Source organism: Balaenoptera physalus (genome assembly GCF_965194825.1).
Source record: "Balaenoptera physalus genome assembly, chromosome: X".
Taxonomy (NCBI): domain Eukaryota; kingdom Metazoa; phylum Chordata; class Mammalia; order Artiodactyla; family Balaenopteridae; genus Balaenoptera; species Balaenoptera physalus.
The window spans coordinates 133,336,810-133,356,469 of record NC_138903.1 but is presented as its reverse complement, the minus strand read 5'-3'; the positions used below and the strand labels follow the sequence as shown (position 1 = coordinate 133,356,469).

The 19,660-nt window shown below is 54.9% G+C and overlaps 1 protein-coding gene and 1 long non-coding RNA gene across 6 annotated transcripts; both read left to right on the top strand.

The window, feature by feature from the left end:
- The first annotated feature begins 85 nt into the window (after window positions 1–85).
- On the top strand, window positions 86–8,842 carry IRAK1 (interleukin 1 receptor associated kinase 1). Of its 5 annotated transcripts, none has more exons than XM_082446875.1 (14): window positions 86–339; window positions 433–600; window positions 742–873; window positions 993–1,096; window positions 1,248–1,436; window positions 1,587–1,651; window positions 1,835–1,949; window positions 2,628–2,746; window positions 3,236–3,443; window positions 3,776–3,841; window positions 5,043–5,279; window positions 5,821–6,256; window positions 6,756–6,899; window positions 7,314–8,842. In XM_082446875.1, exons 1-14 carry the CDS (start codon window positions 204–206, stop codon window positions 7,373–7,375), a joined length of 2,181 nt encoding a protein of 726 aa, XP_082303001.1. In that variant the 5' UTR covers window positions 86–203; the 3' UTR covers window positions 7,376–8,842. The 5 variants fall into 5 exon arrangements, with proteins under 5 accessions (XP_082303001.1, XP_082303000.1, XP_082303002.1 ...); XM_082446874.1 differs by having other exon boundaries at window positions 6,735–6,899; XM_082446876.1 differs by lacking the exon at window positions 1,248–1,436 and having other exon boundaries at window positions 6,735–6,899.
- Window positions 8,843–16,004: 7,162 nt separating this feature from the next.
- On the top strand, window positions 16,005–18,605 carry LOC309652853. Its single transcript, XR_014258908.1, has 2 exons — window positions 16,005–17,468; window positions 17,507–18,605. It is a non-coding gene; the product is annotated as an uncharacterized lncRNA (long non-coding RNA).
- Window positions 18,606–19,660: the final 1,055 nt, after the last annotated feature.

The following is a 19,660-nucleotide window of genomic DNA, read 5'->3' as shown; positions in this document are numbered from 1 at the left end:
GGCGGCGGCGGGGGACCTGGCGGAGGGCCCGGGCACCGCCCCTTCCGCCCCGCCGGGCGACGCACGAGGCCGGCTTAAAGGGGAAGTGAGTCAGTGTCCGCGGACTCGGCCGGCCGAGGCTCGCGCCCGCCGCGGCCCCGAGAGGCCCCGGCGCGGCGGCGGCGGCGGCGGCGGCGGCGGCGGCGGCGGCGGCGGCGGCGGCCATGGCCGGGGGGCCGGACCCGGGAGACCCCGCGGTCCCCGGCGCGCAGCACTTCCTGTACGAGGTGCCGCCCTGGGTCATGTGCCGCTTCTACAAAGTGATGGACGCCCTGGAGCCCGCCGACTGGTGCCAGTTCGGTGGGTGGTGGCGGGCTGGCGGGGTCGGGGCGGGGCGGGACGGGGGGCGCGCGGGGCCCGGGCGCCCCGGCCTGACGCACCCCCGCCCCGCAGCCGCCCTGATCGTACGCGACCAGACCGAGCTGCGGCTGTGCGAGCGCTCCGGGCAGCGCACGGCCAGCGTCCTGTGGCCCTGGATCAACCGCAACGCCCGCGTGGCCGACCTCGTGCGCATCCTCACGCACCTGCAGCTGCTCCGCGCGCGGGACATCATCACGGCATGTGAGCGCGCGGCCCCGGAGCCCCCGGGACTCCCAGAACCCCCAGGACCTCGGGAGGGGGGCCGCCCAGGGCCTCCCCTGGAGCTCCTCCCCCCCCCCCCCCGCCTGGGCCTAACAGCCCTTTCCTTCCTCTGCTTCCCAGGGCACCCTCCCGCCCCCCTTCTGCCCCCCAGCGCCACCGCCCCGAGGCCTACCAGCATCTCTGCGCCTTCTGAGGCCGCGGCCCCCAGCCCCCAGAAGTTGCACTCGTCGGCCTCCACCCTCCTCTCACCAGGTAAGGCGGCTCCCGGGGGTTGGCCTGATGAACCTGAGGAAAGGAGCCCCTTGACACTGGCCACAGCTGTAGATCCGGCCACTGGTCTCTGCCTGCCTCTCACTGGTGTCTTTATGAAGCTTTTCCAGGCTCCCAGGCTCATTCTGACCCCGAGCTCGGCCCTGTCCCAAGCCCTGCTGCCCTCCAGCCACCACTGCCGTCGCCAGCCCCTTCCTGTATCAAGGTAGGTGGGTCCTGCCCCCACCCAGAGGTTTGAGACAAGCAGTGAGAAGGCAGCCTTTGGTACACTGGGGAGCCCCAGCCAGCCCAGCAGGGGTGGGCTAGGCAGAGGGGAGGAGGCGGGACCTCACCTGATCTGGGGTCTCTTCCCACAGCGGAGCCCGGAGAGCCCAGTGTCCCTCCTGCAGGGGGCCCACTCCTCTTCGTTCTGCTGGCCCCTCCATGAGATTTGCCAGGGCACCCATGACTTCTCAGAGGAGCTGAAGATCGGGGAGGGCGGCTTTGGGTGTGTGTACCGGGCCGTGATGAGGAACACGGTATATGCTGTGAAGAGGCTGAAGGAGGTGTGTGTAGCGTCCAGGCAAAGGCTCTGGAAGGCTGTTAGCCGACCCTCACTTTTCTGGCCCTCCCCCCACTACCCCACACGGCTCCTTCAGCCCTCTGATTTCCCAGTCCAAGGCCCCCGCCCCTTGCTTGTTCTGGGCCCAAAACAGGAGGCAGACCTGGAGTGGACCACGGTGAAGCAGAGCTTTCGGACCGAAGTGGAGCAGCTGTCGCGGTGAGCCTGTGGCATCCCTCGTGGTGCGGGCAGCGGGAGAGGCCCACCGGGACCGTGTGTCTCCCAAAGGCTGCCAGGCTCAGGCTAGCTGAGGAACCGGCAGGGACTGTCCCCACGATGGCCAGATGGAAGGCGTGGTAGATGCTGGGGGCCAAAGTGCTCAGACCCCACTTTTTCAAGCAGGTTTCGTCACCCAAACATCGTGGACTTTGCTGGCTACTGTGCTCAGAGTGGCTTCTACTGCCTTGTCTATGGCTTCCTGCCCAACGGCTCCCTGGAAGACCGCCTCCACGTCCAGGTAGCCTTACCTGGCCTGGCACGTTGCATCACACTTGGCACCCGGGCAGAGCGGGACACGGGGCCTGGGCTCTCGGCCTCTGCGACCGGGGCCCCTCCCTGCTGCTCCCGCATGCCCAGAGGCCTGGCTCGTGGTGCCTCTGAAAGGGGGTTCTGGACTCGGAGTAGCTTGACTCGGGCTTCTCCCCTTTGCAAGCAGGGTAGCGGAAGGGTCGCGTCAGCATTGCCCTGAGGGAAGGAGGCGATGGACAGCACCGGGGCCCCATCTAGGGAGGCACCCGCAAGACGCAAGGGCTAACCGAACACAGGGCAGGAGCATCTCTAACCTCACGCTGAAGGGCTCAGGATAAGCGTGCTGTGTGTGGGGAGGCGGGGAGAGAGCCTCCGACGACATCCTGATCACCCCAGAGCCAGGACTGCCAGAGTCTGTGAGGGGTCCCCAGGGCATGATCCCGGCCCCGTGCGCTGTGCAGAGAGAGCACCGCAGGAGCTTAGTCTCCACTCTCTTCTGAAGTAGCTCCTGGAGACTTTGCTCCTCATTTTCCAGAAGGGGAAACTGAGGCCCAGAGAGTCAACTGCTCGTCCAGACCCCTTGGTGACAGGTGGAGGGAAGGATGGGGGTCAAAGAACAGTGGCCCGCAGCCTCCCCTCTGCCCCTTTGCTCCTTCTGCACTTCCAGACCCAGGCCTGGTCCCCTCTCTCCTGGCCTCAGCGACTGGACATCCTTCTGGGCACGGCCCGGGCAATTCAGTTTTTACATCAAGACAGCCCCAGCCTCATCCACGGAGATGTCAAGAGGTGAGGAGGGGACACAGCCAGGCCCCCAGGGCCTCTCAGAGTGGCAGGAACATAGTCTACGGCAAGGGGTGTTGCTCCCAAACCTTCCGCCGGCAGGGAGCCGTGGTGCCTGCTCTCCACGGCCCGCTGTCTGGGCCCAAGAAGGCTTGCCCTGAGCGCCCCCCCATGAGAGTAGGCCTACCCTCTCCCGCTCGAGACTCAGGTGGGGGACGTCAGGGCTGGGGGCTCTGAGTACCCGGCGTGGGACAGGTGTGGAAGCAGAGGCCAAGGACGGGCCCCACTGATGAACAGGGGCTGAGCTGTGTGAGCGTGCTCTGGGGGCCACGTGCTCGGAGCCCCAGGTGGCTGGGACGCGCAGGCGCACCAGCCACTGTCTGTGGGCGAGGTGCAAGTCGGCAGTCTGATTTTGTCACGACCAGGCAGGTGGGGGGGGTCACGGAGTGGGCCAGGGCCAAGGCCGGGCCGACACCACTCCCTTCCCTCCCCAAGTTCCAACGTCCTTCTGGATGAGAGACTGATGCCCAAGCTGGGAGACTTTGGCCTGGCCCGTCTCAGCCGGTTTGCAGGCGCCAACCCCAGCCGGAGCAGCGCTGTGGCCCAGACGCGGACTGTGCGCGGCACCCTGGCGTACCTGCCCCAGGAGTACGTCAAGACGGGGAGGCTGGCCGTGGAGACCGACACCTTCAGTTTCGGCGTGGTGAGCCACTGGGCCCTCTGATGGAGCTTCAGCTCCAGGGCCCCGCCCTCCCCGGTGCGGGCCACTTCCTCGGTCCCGCACCTCGTTTCACGTTTGTAGTTTTGAATCCTTTTGTTTCAAGTGGGCCCTCCAAACCGCCAGAGCTTTAGTCCCACGGCTGCGGCTCTGTCCCTGCTGGGAGTCGGTCGTCGTGTGCCTGTCTGAGGGATGTGCCCCTGTCAGCCCCGGTCCGCGCCCAGCAGCCTCTTTGGGCTGGGCACCCCCGTCCACTGTGCACCCCTCCCCACCCAGTGGCCCTGCCTGCCCCGCCCTCCAGCCTGTCCTCTCTCCAGGTGGTGCTGGAGACCCTGGCTGGCCAGAGGGCTGTGAGGATGCACGGTGCCCAGACCAAGTACCTGGTGAGCCTCCCGAGGCAGGGCAGGGAGAAAGGCAGGCGGGGAGGGAGAGAGGGAGGCCGGGAGGTGCTGCTCCTGGCGACAGACAGGTGTAGAGCCGGAGGGCGGAATGATCTGGAACGCAGTGCCCCACGGGAGCCAGCCTCTGCCGCTGCTGACTCATCCTTGAAAATAGGCAGGACCCCAGACGGCTTCATTTACCTTGCCGAGGAGAAACCTGTCTGTCCTCTTGGATGCAGTGGGCCTTTCCAGACCCCGCCTGGGCTGGGGGTGGGCAAGGAGGGCCCCAGCCACAGTGGAAAATAGAACAGGGCGGGCGCGTGGGGACGGGGGAAGCTGTGGCAGAGAATGGGGCCGCCTCTGAGAAGCCCTCCCGGGTGCTGTGGAGCAGGTCCAAGCTGCCCGGGGCCTGACCAGCTCCTCGCCAGGCCCGTCTCCGCTCGCTCTCCGCTCAGTTGGCGCGTGTGCTTCACGCTTTACAAGCTGGTGTGTTTCCTGGCCTTCTGCTCTGAGCTTGGGGCTATTTCTGTCCGTTGCCGGGTCTTGGTGGGTCTGTGCCAGAGCCGGGCAGCCAAACAGGAGACGTCCTCCACGTGGGCCGCTCCGCCCGGTGTCAGCACCGCCTCGAGCAGCGCACCACACTCCTCGGGCCTGACCGCTGGTTCTCTGTGCCACAGCCAGAGTGATCTTTCGTAACCGTGAGGAGACTGTGGAAGCCCCTTTACCTGCCCGCCACCAGCCCCCTCTCTGTCCTCCAGACTCGGGCCGGCTCCCCGATGCCTGCCCCAGGGCCTTTGTAAGAGCCTTTCCCTCTGCCTGAAAGGCCACCCCCACCCCCAACCCCAGTCTTTCCTCCCAGTCCTTCCCCTGTCAGAACTCAAGGTGGCCTCTGGTCCTGTTCCCACCCCTCTCAGCTCCGCCCTCTCCGGCTAGTTCATCCCTTTAGATCCCCGCTGAAGTGTCTCTTGCTTGGGCCCCAGTTGAAACCCCCGTGGGCCTCCGTGCCGCAGTTTCCATTGGTTAAGAGGCATGTCGGCGCCTCTCCCCTCCCAGGAAGTCAGCTCTGTGAAAGCGGGCCCGGGTGCCGTGTGTGTGGCTGGATCCCTGGGGCCCGGGGCACCACTGGGCACCAGCGACGAGGGTCTGGGGGCCGCAGCAGAAGGCATGGCCCCCGGTGACCACACTCACGTTACGTGTCCCGCAGAAAGACCTGGTTGAAGAGGAAGCCGAGGAGGCTGGGCTGGCCCTGAAAAGCACCCAGACCACACTCCAAGCAGGTCTGGCTGCAGATGCCTGGGCTGCCCCGATCGCCACCCAGATCTACAAGAAGCACCTGGACCCCAGGCCTGGGCCGTGCCCACCAGAGCTGGGCCTGGCCCTGGGCCAGCTGGCTTGCTGCTGCCTGCACCGCCGGGCCAAGAGGAGACCCCCCATGACCCAGGTAGTCCTGTGAGGCAGGGGGAAGGGAAGCAGCTGAGATGCCAGCCACCCGTGGGGGACCGTGGCCTGCTGGAAATGCCACATTCCTGGCACTGCCGTGTAGGGAGCCAAACACAGCACCTCGCAGACCTCTTTCTTGAGGAAGTCTCCAAATGTTCCTTGCCTGCCTGTGCTTCTGCTAGGAGTGGCCGGAGCTCCACTGAACCCCGCCTGGTACACAGAGGGAGGCGAGAGGCTTTACTGCGCCCCCTTCTGGGTGTGCTGTGCCACTGCATCTACCTTTTTTGAGTCCCCTCTCCATCACCCACCTCTTTCTCTCTGAGAAGAGGAAGAAGCCCCATTTGAGGGCATCAGGGCAGCGAGGTTCGCTTCCTAGAAGACAGAGAGAAGGCATTCTAAGTCCTTAGCTTTGGTGGCTACAGCTCTCTTCGTCCACGACCCGGAGCCGCTGTGCGGTTTGACTACCTTCTGTGAGGACCGTGACTGGTCTCCGCGGCCAAGCCTGGGCCGCTTGCCCTGAGAGCCCCTCTCCCTCCTCGCAGGTGTACCAGAGGCTGGAGAAGCTGCAGGCGGCAGTGGCAGGGCCGTCTCTGGAGCCAGAGGCCGCCAGCCGCAGCCCCCCTTCCCCTCAGGAGAACTCCTACGTGTCCACCACTGGCAGTGTCCTGAGCGGTGCCAGCCCATGGCAGCCCCTGGCAGCGCCCTCGGGAGCCCTGGCCCAGGCTACGGAGCGGCTGCAGAAAGGCGCCAACCAGCCCGTGGAGAGTGACGAGAGCATGTCCGGCCTATCTGCTGCCCTGCATTCCTGGCACCTGACCCCGAGCTGCCCCCCGGGCCCGACCCAGCCAGGCAGCCCTGGCCCAGGGGCCGCCGTGTGGGCGCCAGCACCCCTCGGGCAGCCTGGCTGTACTCTAGGGGATGCCACCCGAGAGTCGAGCTGGGGGAGCGGCCCGGGGCTCCAGCCCACAGCTATGGAAGGTACCTGGGGACACGTGCCCAGAAGAGGGACCAGCGGCCTCCTTTGGTAGCAGTCCCCATCTTCCCCACCCCCGGCCTTCTGGGAGGAGAGAACTGGGGCCTACCGTTAAGCTCCCTGTGTCCTTAGCAAGTTCCAGGCCACTGTCTTGGGGAGGCCCCCCACCCGGCCTTGGAAAGGCCCACCGAGGACGGTCCCGTGCCGTCTCATCTCCCTGGACCGCGGCCCCAGCTGGCTGAGGAGAGGCCAGGAACTTGCTCCCCGGAAGCCGGGGGCAAGGAAGGCCGAGTCCAGGACCAGGCTCCAGGCCCAGCAGCTAGCCAGGGCCCTGGCACGGCCCCTTCCAGGCCCCACTCTCAGAGAGAGCGCTGAGGACCTCTGTCCTTCCGAAGGGCCGGGAGCTGGGCTGGGGACCGGGAAGGCTCATGGGGCCGGAAGTGTCGGCAGGGAATTCCAGGGCCATCGGCCCCTGTGGCTCAGGGGGCCCTCTCTCCACCCCAGGACCGCTCTTGGGCAGCTCCTCGTCGTCACCGCCCCCCCAGATTGTCATCAACCCGGCGCGACAGAAGATGGTGCAGAAGCTGGCCTTGTACGAGGATGGGGTCCTAGACAGCCTGCAGCTGCTATCGTCTAGCTCCCTCCCAGGTACCCCAAGGACCGTGCTCTGCGGCCGGGCAGCTGGCCTCTGGGCCACTCGGAGCCTTCGTTCTGATGGGGCCCAGGTGGGGCCCCCGCTCCCCGAGCCCGTCACCCCCTCGAACGGCAGCCGGGAGCCCGGCCGGCCCCCACGCCTCCTTTGGGAAGTCGTGTATCCTGGGTACAGCCCTGTCCCAGCTCCCTCTCCTCCTCCTGACAACACGCATCTTCCCTTAGCCTGGGGGTGCCAGCAGCCCCCGCAGCCACGGTCCATTCCAGGTGCTGTTCGAAGAAGTGCTGCTTAGGAACAGAAATCGCTAATTCCAGAGAGCGCCCCGGGACAAGGGGGAAGCGCAGCCCAGCCCTCGAGCGCCTCCTCCTGTTTGCTAACCGACTGGCGTTTCTTCCCCCCCCCCTCTGCAGACTTGGGCCTGGGGCACCAGAACAGGCAGGGGCCCGAAGAGAGTGATGAGTTTCAGAGCTGAACTGTCCGCCTGTCAGATCCCTAAACCCGGAAGTCAAAGTTCTCATGCTTGGAAGTTCTCACAGCTCGCGAACCCTCGGCAGCCTTGGGGGCTCCATCCTCGCAGAGGAGGGCAGGTGGTGGCCCTGCTGCTCTTGGGGCGTGGGCACAGGCAGGGCTCAGGGCCCCCCCGGGCCGGCTGCTGCTGGCTGTCAGTAGGGCGGGACATCTCAACAGCCTGCCTTCAGGCCAGCATTCGCGGGAGAGGAAGGCCGATGTCGTTGGAGGGGCCGGTGGCGGGGAGGAGGGCAGGTCTGAAGGCTGCTGGCTACACAGGCCAAGGAGGAGAGGTGAGTGGTCCAGTGGGACTAGCGGGGCGCCAGCTCCCCTGAGAGTTGGGCGGAGCTTCTGCAGCCCAGGCCTACAGCAGCAGCCCTTAGCCCTTCTTTTCAGACCCTGCTGAAGCCCTGGGGAAAAGCAGCCACTCTGATGACAGGGGCCGATGAGGCCAGGGGCCCTCCCAGCTGCTTGTAATTGGGAAGGGGAAAGTGAGGTGCGGCTGTCCCGTGGTTCAGTCCACTAACTAGAAGCGGGCGTCCTGGGAGGCCCCAGCGAGTGCAGCAGCGCCTCCCAGCAGGCCGGCGTCCGCAGGCTTCCCCAGGGAGCCGGGAGCCAGCCTAACGGGCCACCACGCCAGGTCGGGCTCCAGAGGCCACAGGCTCAGCCTCAGGCCCGGGCACTGCTTGTGACAGAGGGGCCACTACCCCAGGTTTGGCTAGGCCCAAGCCTTGTGTTACCCGGACAGTGAGAAGCCCCAAGACAGCAGGAAGTTGGGAGCAAGACAGAGAGGAAGGAAAATGAAAATGGGACTCATATTTTTAGAAGCAAGTCAGCGTTCATGTAACTGAATGTCTTTGAAAGTAGCCCAGGGCTGTAGCACAGGCTTCGAATGATTTTGTGTCTGCAATCATGAGTCACACTACATGCCCCACGAAGCTAGGCATTGGTGAAGTCCAAGTTGTCCTGGAGTAATAAAAACTTACACTTTCATCTCTGGCTGTACTTGTAGGCTGTGTGGCACTGAAAGCCTTGAGCTTTTCCAGAGCTTTTCATCTCAGTGTTCTTGACTGTCCAAACCCAGAGCCCAGCCTCCCACCCGCACACCCTCTGGAGGTTCTTGTTTCCACTCCCATTAAGCCACCATGCTGGTGGCAGATCCACAACACTACTACCCAGCAGTACTTTCACAGGTTGTTAAATTTTCCCTATTTTATGGATTTTGACGCTATTGTAAATGGTATTTTAATTTCGTTTCCTAGTTGATCATTAACAGTGTATAGAAACACAACTGAGTTTTGTATATTGGCTTTGCATTCTGTGGCCTTGGCTTCAATTCACACCTTAGCTCTAGTAGTTTTTTGGTGAATACCTTGGGATAGTTTATGCGTACAGTCATCTCATCTGCAAATAAAGACAGTTTCACCTCTTCCTTTCCGTTCTGTATGCCTTTCAGTTCTTTTTCTTTTCTAATTAATTAATTAATTAATTTGGCTGCACCGCGCAGCTTGCGGGACCATGGTTCCCTGACCAGGGATTGAACCCAGGCCCATGGCAGTGAAAGCGCGGAGTCCTAACCACTGGACTGCCAGGGAATTCCCTCATTTCTTTTTCTTGCCTTGTTACACTTGCTAGGGCCTCTGGTCAAATGTTGAATAGAAGCGGTGAAAGTGGACATCCTTGCCTTGTTCTCAACGTTAGGGTGCAGTGTTGGCTTTCACCATTAAGTATGATGCTACCTATGGGATTGTCATAGATGTACTTTGTCAACGTGGTAAAAACCCCATAAATTGACTTTCCAATATTAAACCAACTTTGTATTCCTTAGATAAAAACAGCACTTGGTCATGATGTGTTATCCTTTTATATATTGCTGAATTCCATTTGCTAATATCTCTTGAGAATTTTTGCATCTGTGTTCATGAGGGGTATTGATCTGTAGTTGTCTGGTAATATCTTTATCGGTTTTGGTGTCAGGGCCTCATAAAATAAGTTGGAAGGTGTCTCCTTCTCCTGTGTTCTTTTTTTTTAAACGTGATGATTTATTTATTTATTTATTTATTTTTGGCTGTGTTGGGTCTTCGTTTCTGTGCAAGGGCTTTCTCTAGTTGCGGCAAGTGGGGGCCACTCTTCATCGCGGTGCGCGGGCCTCTCACTATCGCGGCCTCTCTTGTTGCGGAGCACAGGCTCCAGACGCGCAGGCTCCAGACGCGCAGGCTCAGTAGCTGTGGCTCACGGGCCCAGTTGCTCCACGGCATGTGGGATCTTCCCGGACCAGGGCTCGAACCCGTGTCCCCTGCACTGGCAGGCAGACTCTCAACCACTGCGCCACCAGGGAAGCCCTCCTCCTGTGTTCTTAAAGGGCTTGTGTATCCTTCGTGTTACTTTTTTTTTTTTTCAATATTTATTTATTTGGTTGCACCAAGTCTCAGTTGCAGCAGGCAGGCTCCTTAGTTGCGGCATGCAGGTGGGATCTAGTTCCCTGACCAGAGATCGAATCTGGGCCCCCTGCATTGGGAGTTCAGAGTCTTAGCCACTGCGCCACCAGGGAAGTCCCCAGTGTTACTTCTTTAAATGTTTGATGGATTCACCAGTGAAGTCATCTGCACCTGGAGTTTTCTTTGTGGGAAGGTTTTTCATTATAAGTTCAATTTCTTTAATTAGATATGAGGCCCTTCAGATTTTGTTTCTTCATGGGTCAGTTTTTGTAACTTGTGTGTTTCAAGGAATTTGACCATTTCATCTAAGTTGGTATAAACTTAATAATCCCCCCTTACCCTTTTATGTCTGTAGGATCTATAGCAATAGCCCTCTTTCATCCCCAATATTGGTAATTTTTGTCTTTCCTTTTTTTTGATCAGCCTAAATAGAGGCTTATCAATTTTATTGATCATTTCAAAGAAGCAAGATTGGCTTCACTGATTTTTCTCCATTGTTTGCCCATTTTCTGTTTTATTGATGTTCCACTCTTTATCATTTCCTTTCTTTTACTTGTTTTGGAGTAATAAATCTTATTTTGCTCATCTTTTTTCAGCTTCTTAAAGCATAACCTTGAATCACTGATTTTAAACCTTTCTTTTTCTAACATAAGCATTTAAAGCTATAAATTCCCTTTGAGAACACCTTTAGCTGCATTCTACTCATTTGGATAAGTTCTGTTTTCATTATCATTCAGTTCATAATGTTTTCTAATTTTCCTTGTGATTATTTCTTTAACCAATATCTTACTTAGAAGTGTATTTAGTTTCCAAATATTTGAGAATTTTGCAGATATCTTTTTCTTATGTGTTTTTAATTCTGTTGTGGTCAGAGAATTTACTCCGTATAGTTGCATTTCTTTTACGATTATTGAGACTTGTTTTATGGCTTAATGTATGGTTTAGCTTGGTGAATGTTCCATGTGTATTTGAAAAGAGTATATGTTCAGCAGTCGGGTGGAGTGTTCTGTAAATGTCAGTTAGGTCAAGGTGGTTGATAGTGTTCGAGTCTCTGGCAGACTGAGAGAAAAGGATCGCAGCCTCCAACTGTAATTGTGAATTTGTCTTTCTCCTTTCAGTTCTGTCAGATTTTGCTGCATGTATTTTGAAGCTATCATTGGGTGCATACACATTTAGGATTGTTGTGTTCTTGATAAATTGGCCCTTTTATTATCATTTAATGCCCCTCTTTATCTCTGGTAATGTGCTTTCTTTTGACGCCTGCTTTATCTGGTATGAATATGAGTGGCTACTCCCAACTTCCTTATGCCTGATTTGTTCCGTGGTATAACTTTTTCGGTTCTGTTCTTTTAACCTATCTGTGTCTTTGTATTTAAAGTGCAGTTATAGATGCATATGGTTTGGTGTTACTTTTTGTTTTGTTTTGTTTTTTGTCTGTTTCTTTTTCAGTCTTACTTTTTTTTTTTTTTTTTAGAATCAATTTTATTTATTTATTTGTTTTTGGTTGTGTTGGGTCTTCGTTGCTGCATGCAGGCTTTCTCTAGTTGCGGCGAGCAGGGGCTACTCTTCTTTGCGGTGCGTGGGCTTCTCATTGAGGTGGCTTCTCTTGTTGCAGAGCACCGACTCTAGGCGTGCGGGCTTCAGTAGTTGTGGCATGCGGGCTCAGTAGTTGTGGCTCGCGGGCTCTAGAGCACAGGCTCAGTAGTTGTGGCCAACAGGCTTAGTTGCTCCGCAGCATGTGGGATCTTCCCGGACCAGGGCTCGAACCGGTGTCCCCTGCATAGGCAAGCGGATTCTTAACCACTGCGCCACCAGGGAAGTCCCTCAGTCTTACTTTTTTAACCACTCTCATAATCTCTGCCTTTTAATTGGTCTGTTTAATCCATTTACATGTGATGGTTAGGTTTAAGTCTATCATCTTGCTATTTATTTTCTATTTGTCCCATCTGTTCTTTGTTCCTTTTCTCCTCTATTCCTGATTTCTTTTGATTAATCAAATATTTCTGGTATTCTGTTTTTTCTCTGCTGTTGGCTTGTGAGCTCTAATAACTGAGACCATTGGTTCTGCTCAGGAGCCCCCTCCTCCTGCACCGTATTCTGGAAAGTACCTCCAGGCGGAAGTGCAGGCTGCGCGTAGCGGTCGCCACACGTGTTTGCCTTCTGATCACAGTCTTGCGCTGCCTGTTGGCCGATATCTGAAAATAGTTGTTTCAAATATTTTGACTGGTTTCCTAGTTGTTCACAACGACAGGGCTATTCTGGCCAGAATCGGAACTTTCCCCTCTTTTCTGAGGAATTCTTCAGTCCTAAGATCACCCCATCTTTCTCCTGCAGGATTCATTTCTTCCTCCCTCCTGGATCTACTTTCATCAGCTCACTGACTTTGTATAGCTCTAAACAGCCAGGTGACAGCCACTGCTGAGATCTAAGTCGGTACCAGTTATCTGTTGTTCCAAACCACCTCAAAGTTGAGGGGCTGAAACGATGACATTAACTTTGCCTGTGAACTTGCAACCTGGGCAGGGCTCCGATGGGACAACTCAGTGTCAGCTGCAGTGACCAGAAGGCTGGTTGCTGGCACCATCCGGAGGCTCCCACACGTGTCTGGTGGTTGATGCTGGTGGTTAGGCAGGGACCCTGCTGGGACTAGGACACCTACGCATACCTCTTCCTTGTGGCCGTGTGGCTTCTTCCCAGCATGGGGCTGGCTTCTAAGACTGAACCTCTTGAGACAGCCTGCTGGAGGCTGTGTCACCTTTCATGGTCTGCTTTCTGCTGCACCCTCGAGGGGAAAGGAATTACAGTCCAGCTTTTGATGGGAGGAGTGTCAAGATTCATGGACGGGTTGAAAACCAGCCCAAGGGCATTTCCGTCCCCCTGCAAAGGTCCCTCATGCGAGAGGGGCACTAGGCTGGCTGCAAACACATAGATGAGTCCGCTGTGTTCTTGAACTTCCCATAAATGGAACCGTGTAGCGCGGGCCCTGTCGTGCCCAGCTGCTTTCGCTCAGCACATAGTTTTGAGATGCAGCCGTGCTACTGCGAGCAGCCGTAGCTGATGGGCTTTCATGCCCGAGGGGTGTTCTGTTGTAGAAACAGACCGATTTCGTCCCTTCTCCCCTTCACGGACATCTGGGTTTTCAGTTTGGTGCTGGTATAAGTAAAGGTTCCCTGGACATTTTCATGCATGTCTTGGTTATGGATGCCCCCCTTCCTCTTGGATGTTACATCCGTTAGGGTTTAGGCCGAGAGGCAGAGCGACTATTGGTAAGAGAATAATCGTTACAGATACGGTTAGACCTGCAAATCTACATGAGGCTGTGGCTTCTGCCTCTGGTGTTGGGCCTCAGGTCAGCAGCCCTGGCCTCTGGAAGGGAGAAACAGCCGTTCGTGGGAGAGCAAACCCGAATGGAGCCTGCATCTTTCTCGCTGTATCCAAATGCTGGCGATGCAGGTGACCTACAGACAAGCGGGCACCCCACGGCACAAAGTCAGGCGCGCAGCTGGCCTGGAATTTGGACCCGTGGGAAGTGCTGCTGGGGGTTGCTGCCCCCCACCTGCCAGATCCCAAGCAGATTTCTCCTGTGGCCAACCCTGACCTGGGACCACACAGGGAGTGGGACTCTGGGAAACATCATTTCAGTTTAGCTAGAGTGACGCAGTACCAGAGTAGCCCAAGCATACGTACTGGGAGCAGGACGGCTGGGTCACGCGGGATGCGTGCGGTCAGTTTTAGCAGATTCCTGACAGACGTTTTCCCGCGTGGCTGTACCAGTTTACCCCCCTTCCCCAGCAGTTTGTGAGAGTTCCAGTTGCTCCACATCCTCGCCAGCACTTGGTGTTCTCAGCACGTTTTCACTGTAATCATTCTAACAGGGTTTAGACTCGTTGTGGTTTGAGTTTGCATTTCCCCGATGACTAATGATGAACGTCAGAGGCGGATAGGTGGCTGCCTGGGGGGGCGGGGAGGGAGGGGCAGGAGGGAAGGGTCACCAGGGGCGAGAGGAAACTTTTGGAGGTCATGGATATGGCCATTCTCTCAATTGTGGTGACGGTTTCACAGATAGAACTTTCAAAGACTAGGCTTTAAACTACGTGCAGTTGATTTTATGTCAATTTTCCCTCAATATAGCTGTTTTTTCAAAATACAACGTGACTCTTTTAAGCAACATATTGTCGGGTTTTTTTTTCCATTTAATGCAGCCTGACAATGCCTTCATTGGCATTTTAATGTAATTGCCCATACGGTTGTGTGTGTGTTTGTTGTGGTAAAATACACATGACATAGTATTTATCATGTGAACCATTTGGATCCGATTCAGTAGCACTGGATACATTCACAGCGTTGCGTAACCATCACCACTAGCGAAACCCCCAAACTTTTTCATCATCTCCAACATAAACCCTGTGCCCACTAACCAGTGATGGCCCATTCTCCCTCCTGAGATGGCCGTGTTGTCCCATCTGCTCTTTGTTCCTTCCTTTTTCCTTTCTCACCTTCTTTCAATGTCACTGGTGTCATCCTTCTTGGGTTACCCTGCGGATCGGGTGTGCAGCCCTGCATTTACCCCTCCCCCTTGCCCTGGTGTTGCTGTCTTCTCGTTGGCGTGGTTTGACTTCTGCTGTGTTTACCTCATAGAGTCCCCTTCTAACGCTCTGCATGCCTTCCCGCAGCTCTGGTCTTCCACCCTGGATCCCTCCTTCCCTCCCTTGCTCTCTTTCTCAGATGATTTCATTTCTTGACCGAAAATAAGGTCAAGAAAATAATCAGAGGATAACATCACCATAGGGGCCATTAACGAGCATGACCCATCCTCAGATGTTTTCTGACCTTGACTACTGCAAACCACCAAAACCTCTCTATGGGGCCCATGGCCTAGATGTCAGTACTTTTGGAATAACGCTTCATTTTTTAATTTTTTATAAATTTATTTATTTTTGGCTGCATTGGGTCTTTGTTGCTGTGCGTGGGCTTTCTCTAGTTGCGGCGAGCCGGGGCTACTCTTCGTTGCAGTGCGCGAGCTTCTCGTTACGGTGGCTTCTCTTGTTGCGGAGCACGGGCTGTAGGCGCACGGACTTCAGTAGTTGTGGTATGCAGGCTTCAGTAGTTGTGGCTCGCGGGCTCTAGAGCGCAGGCTCAGTAGTTGTGGCGCATGGGCTTAGTGGCTCTGTGGCCTGTGGGATCTTCCCAGACCAGGACTCGAACCCGTGTCCCCTGCGCTGGCAGGCAGATTCTTAACCACTGCACCACCAGCGAAGTCCCGAGACCACATTTTGTTTATCCATTCTTCCATAGATGGAAATGTGGGTTGTTTCCACTTTGGGGCTGCTATGAATAGTGCCGCTATGAACATTTGTGTATAAGTTTTCCTGTGGCTGTGTTTCATTCCTCTGGGAGTGGAGTTGCTAGGTGATATGGTAACGTATGTGTAACATTTTGAGGACCTGTCTGTTTCCACAAGGGCTGCGGCATTTTACAGCCACACCAGCAACCTGTGAGGGCTCTAATCTGTCCATGTCCTCACCAACCCCACGTTACTGTCTGTCCTTTCGATGATAGCCATTCTAGTAGGTGTGAAGGACTAGCTAATTGAAGTTTGGGTTTCTACTTCCTTAGTGACTAATGACGTTGAACATCCTTGCACGTGCAGGGTCATTTTCCTTCAGCCTGAAGAACTACCTGCAATATTTCTTACAGGACAAGTAGGCTGGCGTTGAGTTGCCCCAACGTTTGCCTGAAATGTATTTATTTTGCCTTCATCTTTAAAGGCTATTTTGCTCGGTATAGAACTCCAGGTTGGCAGTTTTTCTCTTTCAGCACTTTTAAATATATTATCCCATCACCTTTCATTACTTCTGTTGAAAAGCCATCATCAGTCTTATTACATTGCTTCTGCAGTCAATGTTTTGTTTCCCTCTAGGTGCTTTCAGTGGTTCTTCTCTGTCTTGGATTTTCAACGGTCTGACTGTGTGACGCACTTCGTGCCTAGCTGTGATTTTCTTGGTGTCTGTGTTGCTTAATGTTTGTAACCTCCTTGAACCTGGGGTTTGATGTCTTTCTGTCACTTGTGGAAAATTCCCGGCCACTATCTCTTCAAATATTGCTTCTGTCCTCTTTCCTCTGCTGCTTGAGAACCAGCCAGGGTGACTCTTGTAGCCCCTCAAGTCAGGCCTTTGCTGCTTGCTTGTTCTCTGGTGCCTTCAAATGGTTCTTTAAAAATATACATTGTGTCCAGCTTCTCTAGCAGTTTTCAGTGAGAGTTAGTCTGATATACTCTATCAGTCGTGGCCAGAATCAGAAGAAGTCGCCAGAAGTTTTTCTTGACGCCTCCCATTCCTTCGCTCACACCAGCTAACCAACACATCTTATCTTCTTCCACATTGTAGATTTCTCCCCTCTGCCTCGTTCCATCTCCATGGCCCTGCCTTGGCCAAACCGTCGTCAGCTCTGTCACTGCTGGCTGCAGCTGCCTGCATCGTGCTGTGGGGACCCTGCCCCTGCCTGGCCCTCCAGCCTTCTCTCCTACCAGTCGGGTCTCTTCACAAAACTCAGAGGTTAAACTGTGCTGTCAGTCAAGACAGATCTGTGCCCAGGCAAGCCAGAGCGAAGTCCAAGCAAACCTATGTCCCTTCACTTTTCTCTCCGTTGAAGGTACGAACCGTACTAAGTTCCACCACTAATGCTAATGCTGGGTGGTTTTTTTGGTTTGCTTGTGCTCTGCGGGCCATCAGTTGCTGTGGCAACCTGGAGTAAGCACTTGGGAAAGGAAGCTTTCTTTGCACCGTCAGCAGGAGGGTCCAGGCTGGCAGAGGGCAGAGGACCCGTGGTCTCCTAGGGACAGGAGAGCAGAGAGACACCGCTCAGCTAGTGACAAATTAGAAGAGACGGTCGACTTGTCCTATCACCTTCATTTTTTATCACCTCACCAGGTTGCAAATGTGACATCAGAAATACTCCCTCGCTGTTGTTTTTCTAGAAGAGAATGAAAGTCAGCAGGCACAAACAGTGAATGGAGACCTCCCTCCTGGGTTGGGTTTTCTGCTGAGTCACTGCCTTAATGGCTCCCCAAGATAACTGGCTCCCCCTCTCTTAGCCTGTTTCTAAGGCAACCAGTGAGCAGGCTGGGAGCAAAGCCAACCTGGGGTCAGGAGCCCCATTCCCGGCCGCCATGTGGTCATTTTTTCCTAGCCAGAACATTTTTAGAGTCCATTTTTTAAAAAAACAAACACTGCCTTTTAAAAATACCTGCTCTTTGTGAAGAATCCCAAACAGTACATGAGTGTAGTTACAAAGGAAGACAAACCCCTTCTCACTTTCCCCGCCTGCGTCTCCTCCCCGAGAGCAGAGGGCAGCCGCGCAAGCCTCAGTGGTCCACCTCCTGAGACCCAGACCATGCTCGCCCCCCTGCACCCAGCTGGGCCCCCAAAGGCTGTGCCCCGGTGCGCACACTGTCTGAATATACTATCAAGTGACGTAAGTGGTCCTCTGCGGAGAGTCAGGTTGTTTCCAGTTCTTTCTTCTGTTTGTGCTTTTGCCACCATAAACAATCTTGCATCCTCGCATGTGTATTTTTACACACTTAGGCAAGGGTATTTTTTTAGGCAAGGGTATGTTTTTTAGGCAAGGGTATTTTTTTTAGGCAAGGGTATTTTTTTTAGGCAAGGGTATTTTTTAGGTGAGACCCTTGGGAGCTGGATCACTAGGTCATTTTGGTACATGTAGCCCACGTGGCCTCCAAAGCGCCGGGTATTGGCAAAAGTTTCACCTTTGCAATCTTTTTGGGTTTTTTAATATTTATTTATTTATTTAGCCTGTGCCGGGTCTTAGTTGTGGCACGCGGGATCTTCCCTGCCGCGTACAGGATCTTCGTTGCTGTAAGCGGACTCTTAGTTGCGGCATGTGGGCTTCTTACTTGTGGCATGCGTGTGGGATCTAGTTCCCCGACCAGGGATCGAACCCGGGCCCCCTGCATTGGGAGTGGGGAGTCTTACCCACTGGACCACCAGGGAACTCCCCACCTTTGCAAATCTAACCGGTAAGAAGGCATATCTTGCTTTTTATTTTCATTTCAGTATGAGTGAGGTTGGACGTTCTTCACTGGTTTGCCTGCATTGGCCTTTTGAATTTCTTTTCACGTGAGCTATCTCGTCATACTCATGGTTAAATTCCACTGGGCTATGGGTCTTTTATTGGTACGGAGAGTTCTTTCCGTAATCGGGATCATATGTGTTACAAGTATTCTATCCTCATTTGTGATGTGTCTTTAACTTTGTTCCTGGTACTTTCCATTCAAAAATGTACTAATGTTCACCTGCCAGAATGGCTATTATGAAAAAGACCGCAAATAACAAATGTTGGCGAGGATGTGGAGAAAAGGGAACCCTCGTACACTGTTGGTGGGAATGTAAATTCGTGCAGCCACTACGGGAAACAGTATGGAGGTTTCTCAAAAAACTAAAAATAGAACTGCCATGTGATCCAGCAATCCCACTCCTGGGTTTATATCCAAAGAAAACGAAAACACTAACTCGAAAGGATTCATACAGCCCAATGTTCATATAGCAGCATCATTTGCAATAGCCAAGATAAGGAAGCTACCTAAGTGTCCACCAGGTGAATGGATAAAAAAAGATGCGGTGCATGTATACAGTGGAATACTACTCATGGACTAAGGAGGAAATTTAAATCTTTTAAAATACTAAATACCAAATGTAACCTTATGCCAGTACATTTGAATAATAGCTTATTTTTTTAACATTTATTTATTTATTTATTTTGGCTGCGCTGGGTCTTAGTTGCGGCACACGGCTCTTCGTTGCAGCGTATGGGATCTTTAGCTGCAGCATGCAAACTCTTAGTTGCGGCTTGTGGGATCCAGTTCCCCAAGTAGGGATCAAACCTGGGCCCACTGCATTGGGAGCACGGAGTCTTACCTACTGGACCTCCAGGGAAGTCCCTATGCCGGCGGTACGTTTGAAATTCTAGATTAAATGAATGATTTTCTTTGAAAAATAAAAATCTCCAAAATTGTCTCAGAAAGTAGAAAAACTGAATACAGCAAAAATCACATATGATATGGAATCATACGCAAAGGGCCCGTGTTCAGCAAGTTGTTCTCACCTTTCACAGAGGCATTCCCGCAGTGGGACAAGCCCAGGGACCCCCGAGTGTAAGCAGAAATGGGACTCAGGGACCCTCCCCAGCTGAGGCCTGTTGGGGGCTGAGGCCGCATCTGCACCCCCTCCCCACACCCCATGTGGCCATCTGGCTTCGGACCATTCTGCATCTTCGGCTACTTAACCCGGGAGCCTAACACCGCCTACGCTGAGGATGTGTGTATGGCCACCAGAGCCACTGGAGGTGACCAAGGGGGCAGACTCCCCAAAATGACCACCAGAAAAACCTGTTGATCAGGCAAAGCTGAGTTTACTGGACTCACTGCCAAGGCAATGAGGAAGAACACCCGCCTCGACAGAGGAACCGAGAAGAAAGGCTCAGAGGCTTAGAGCCATGCAGTGATTTCCAGGTGGGAACCTGGGGACAGGACTTGGGATTGGTGGACACAGCCTAGGGGCGGGGCTCCACCCAGGGTTGGGTTACAGTCTTACCTTCCTAGGGCAAGTCTGTCCTGAAGCCAAACGCTAGTGTGCTCTGCTCCGTTCCCAGTTTGACAACGCAATGGGAGAGGATGCCCAGTCCCACAATTGTTCGTCGTGGGGATAGGGTGGCCTGTTTGTTCCCAGCGCAGCTTCACACAGGACCAGGAAAGGGTACTGGTGTCACATTTCAGAAGTAACACCCCCTCGGCCACT

What these genes read in the sequence shown, in the direction of transcription:
- IRAK1 (XM_082446872.1), top strand. Translation starts at nt 204, where the DNA reads ATGGCCGGGGGGCCGGACCCGGGAGACCCCGCGGTCCCCGGCGCGCAG. An exon ending in GCGGGACATCATCACGGCAT is followed by an intron (nt 601 to 741) that starts GTGAGCGCGCGG and finishes TCTGCTTCCCAG; the next exon opens with GGCACCCTCCCGCCCCCCTT. An exon ending in ATCGTCTAGCTCCCTCCCAG is followed by an intron (nt 6,900 to 7,313) that starts GTACCCCAAGGA and finishes CCCCCTCTGCAG; the next exon opens with ACTTGGGCCTGGGGCACCAG.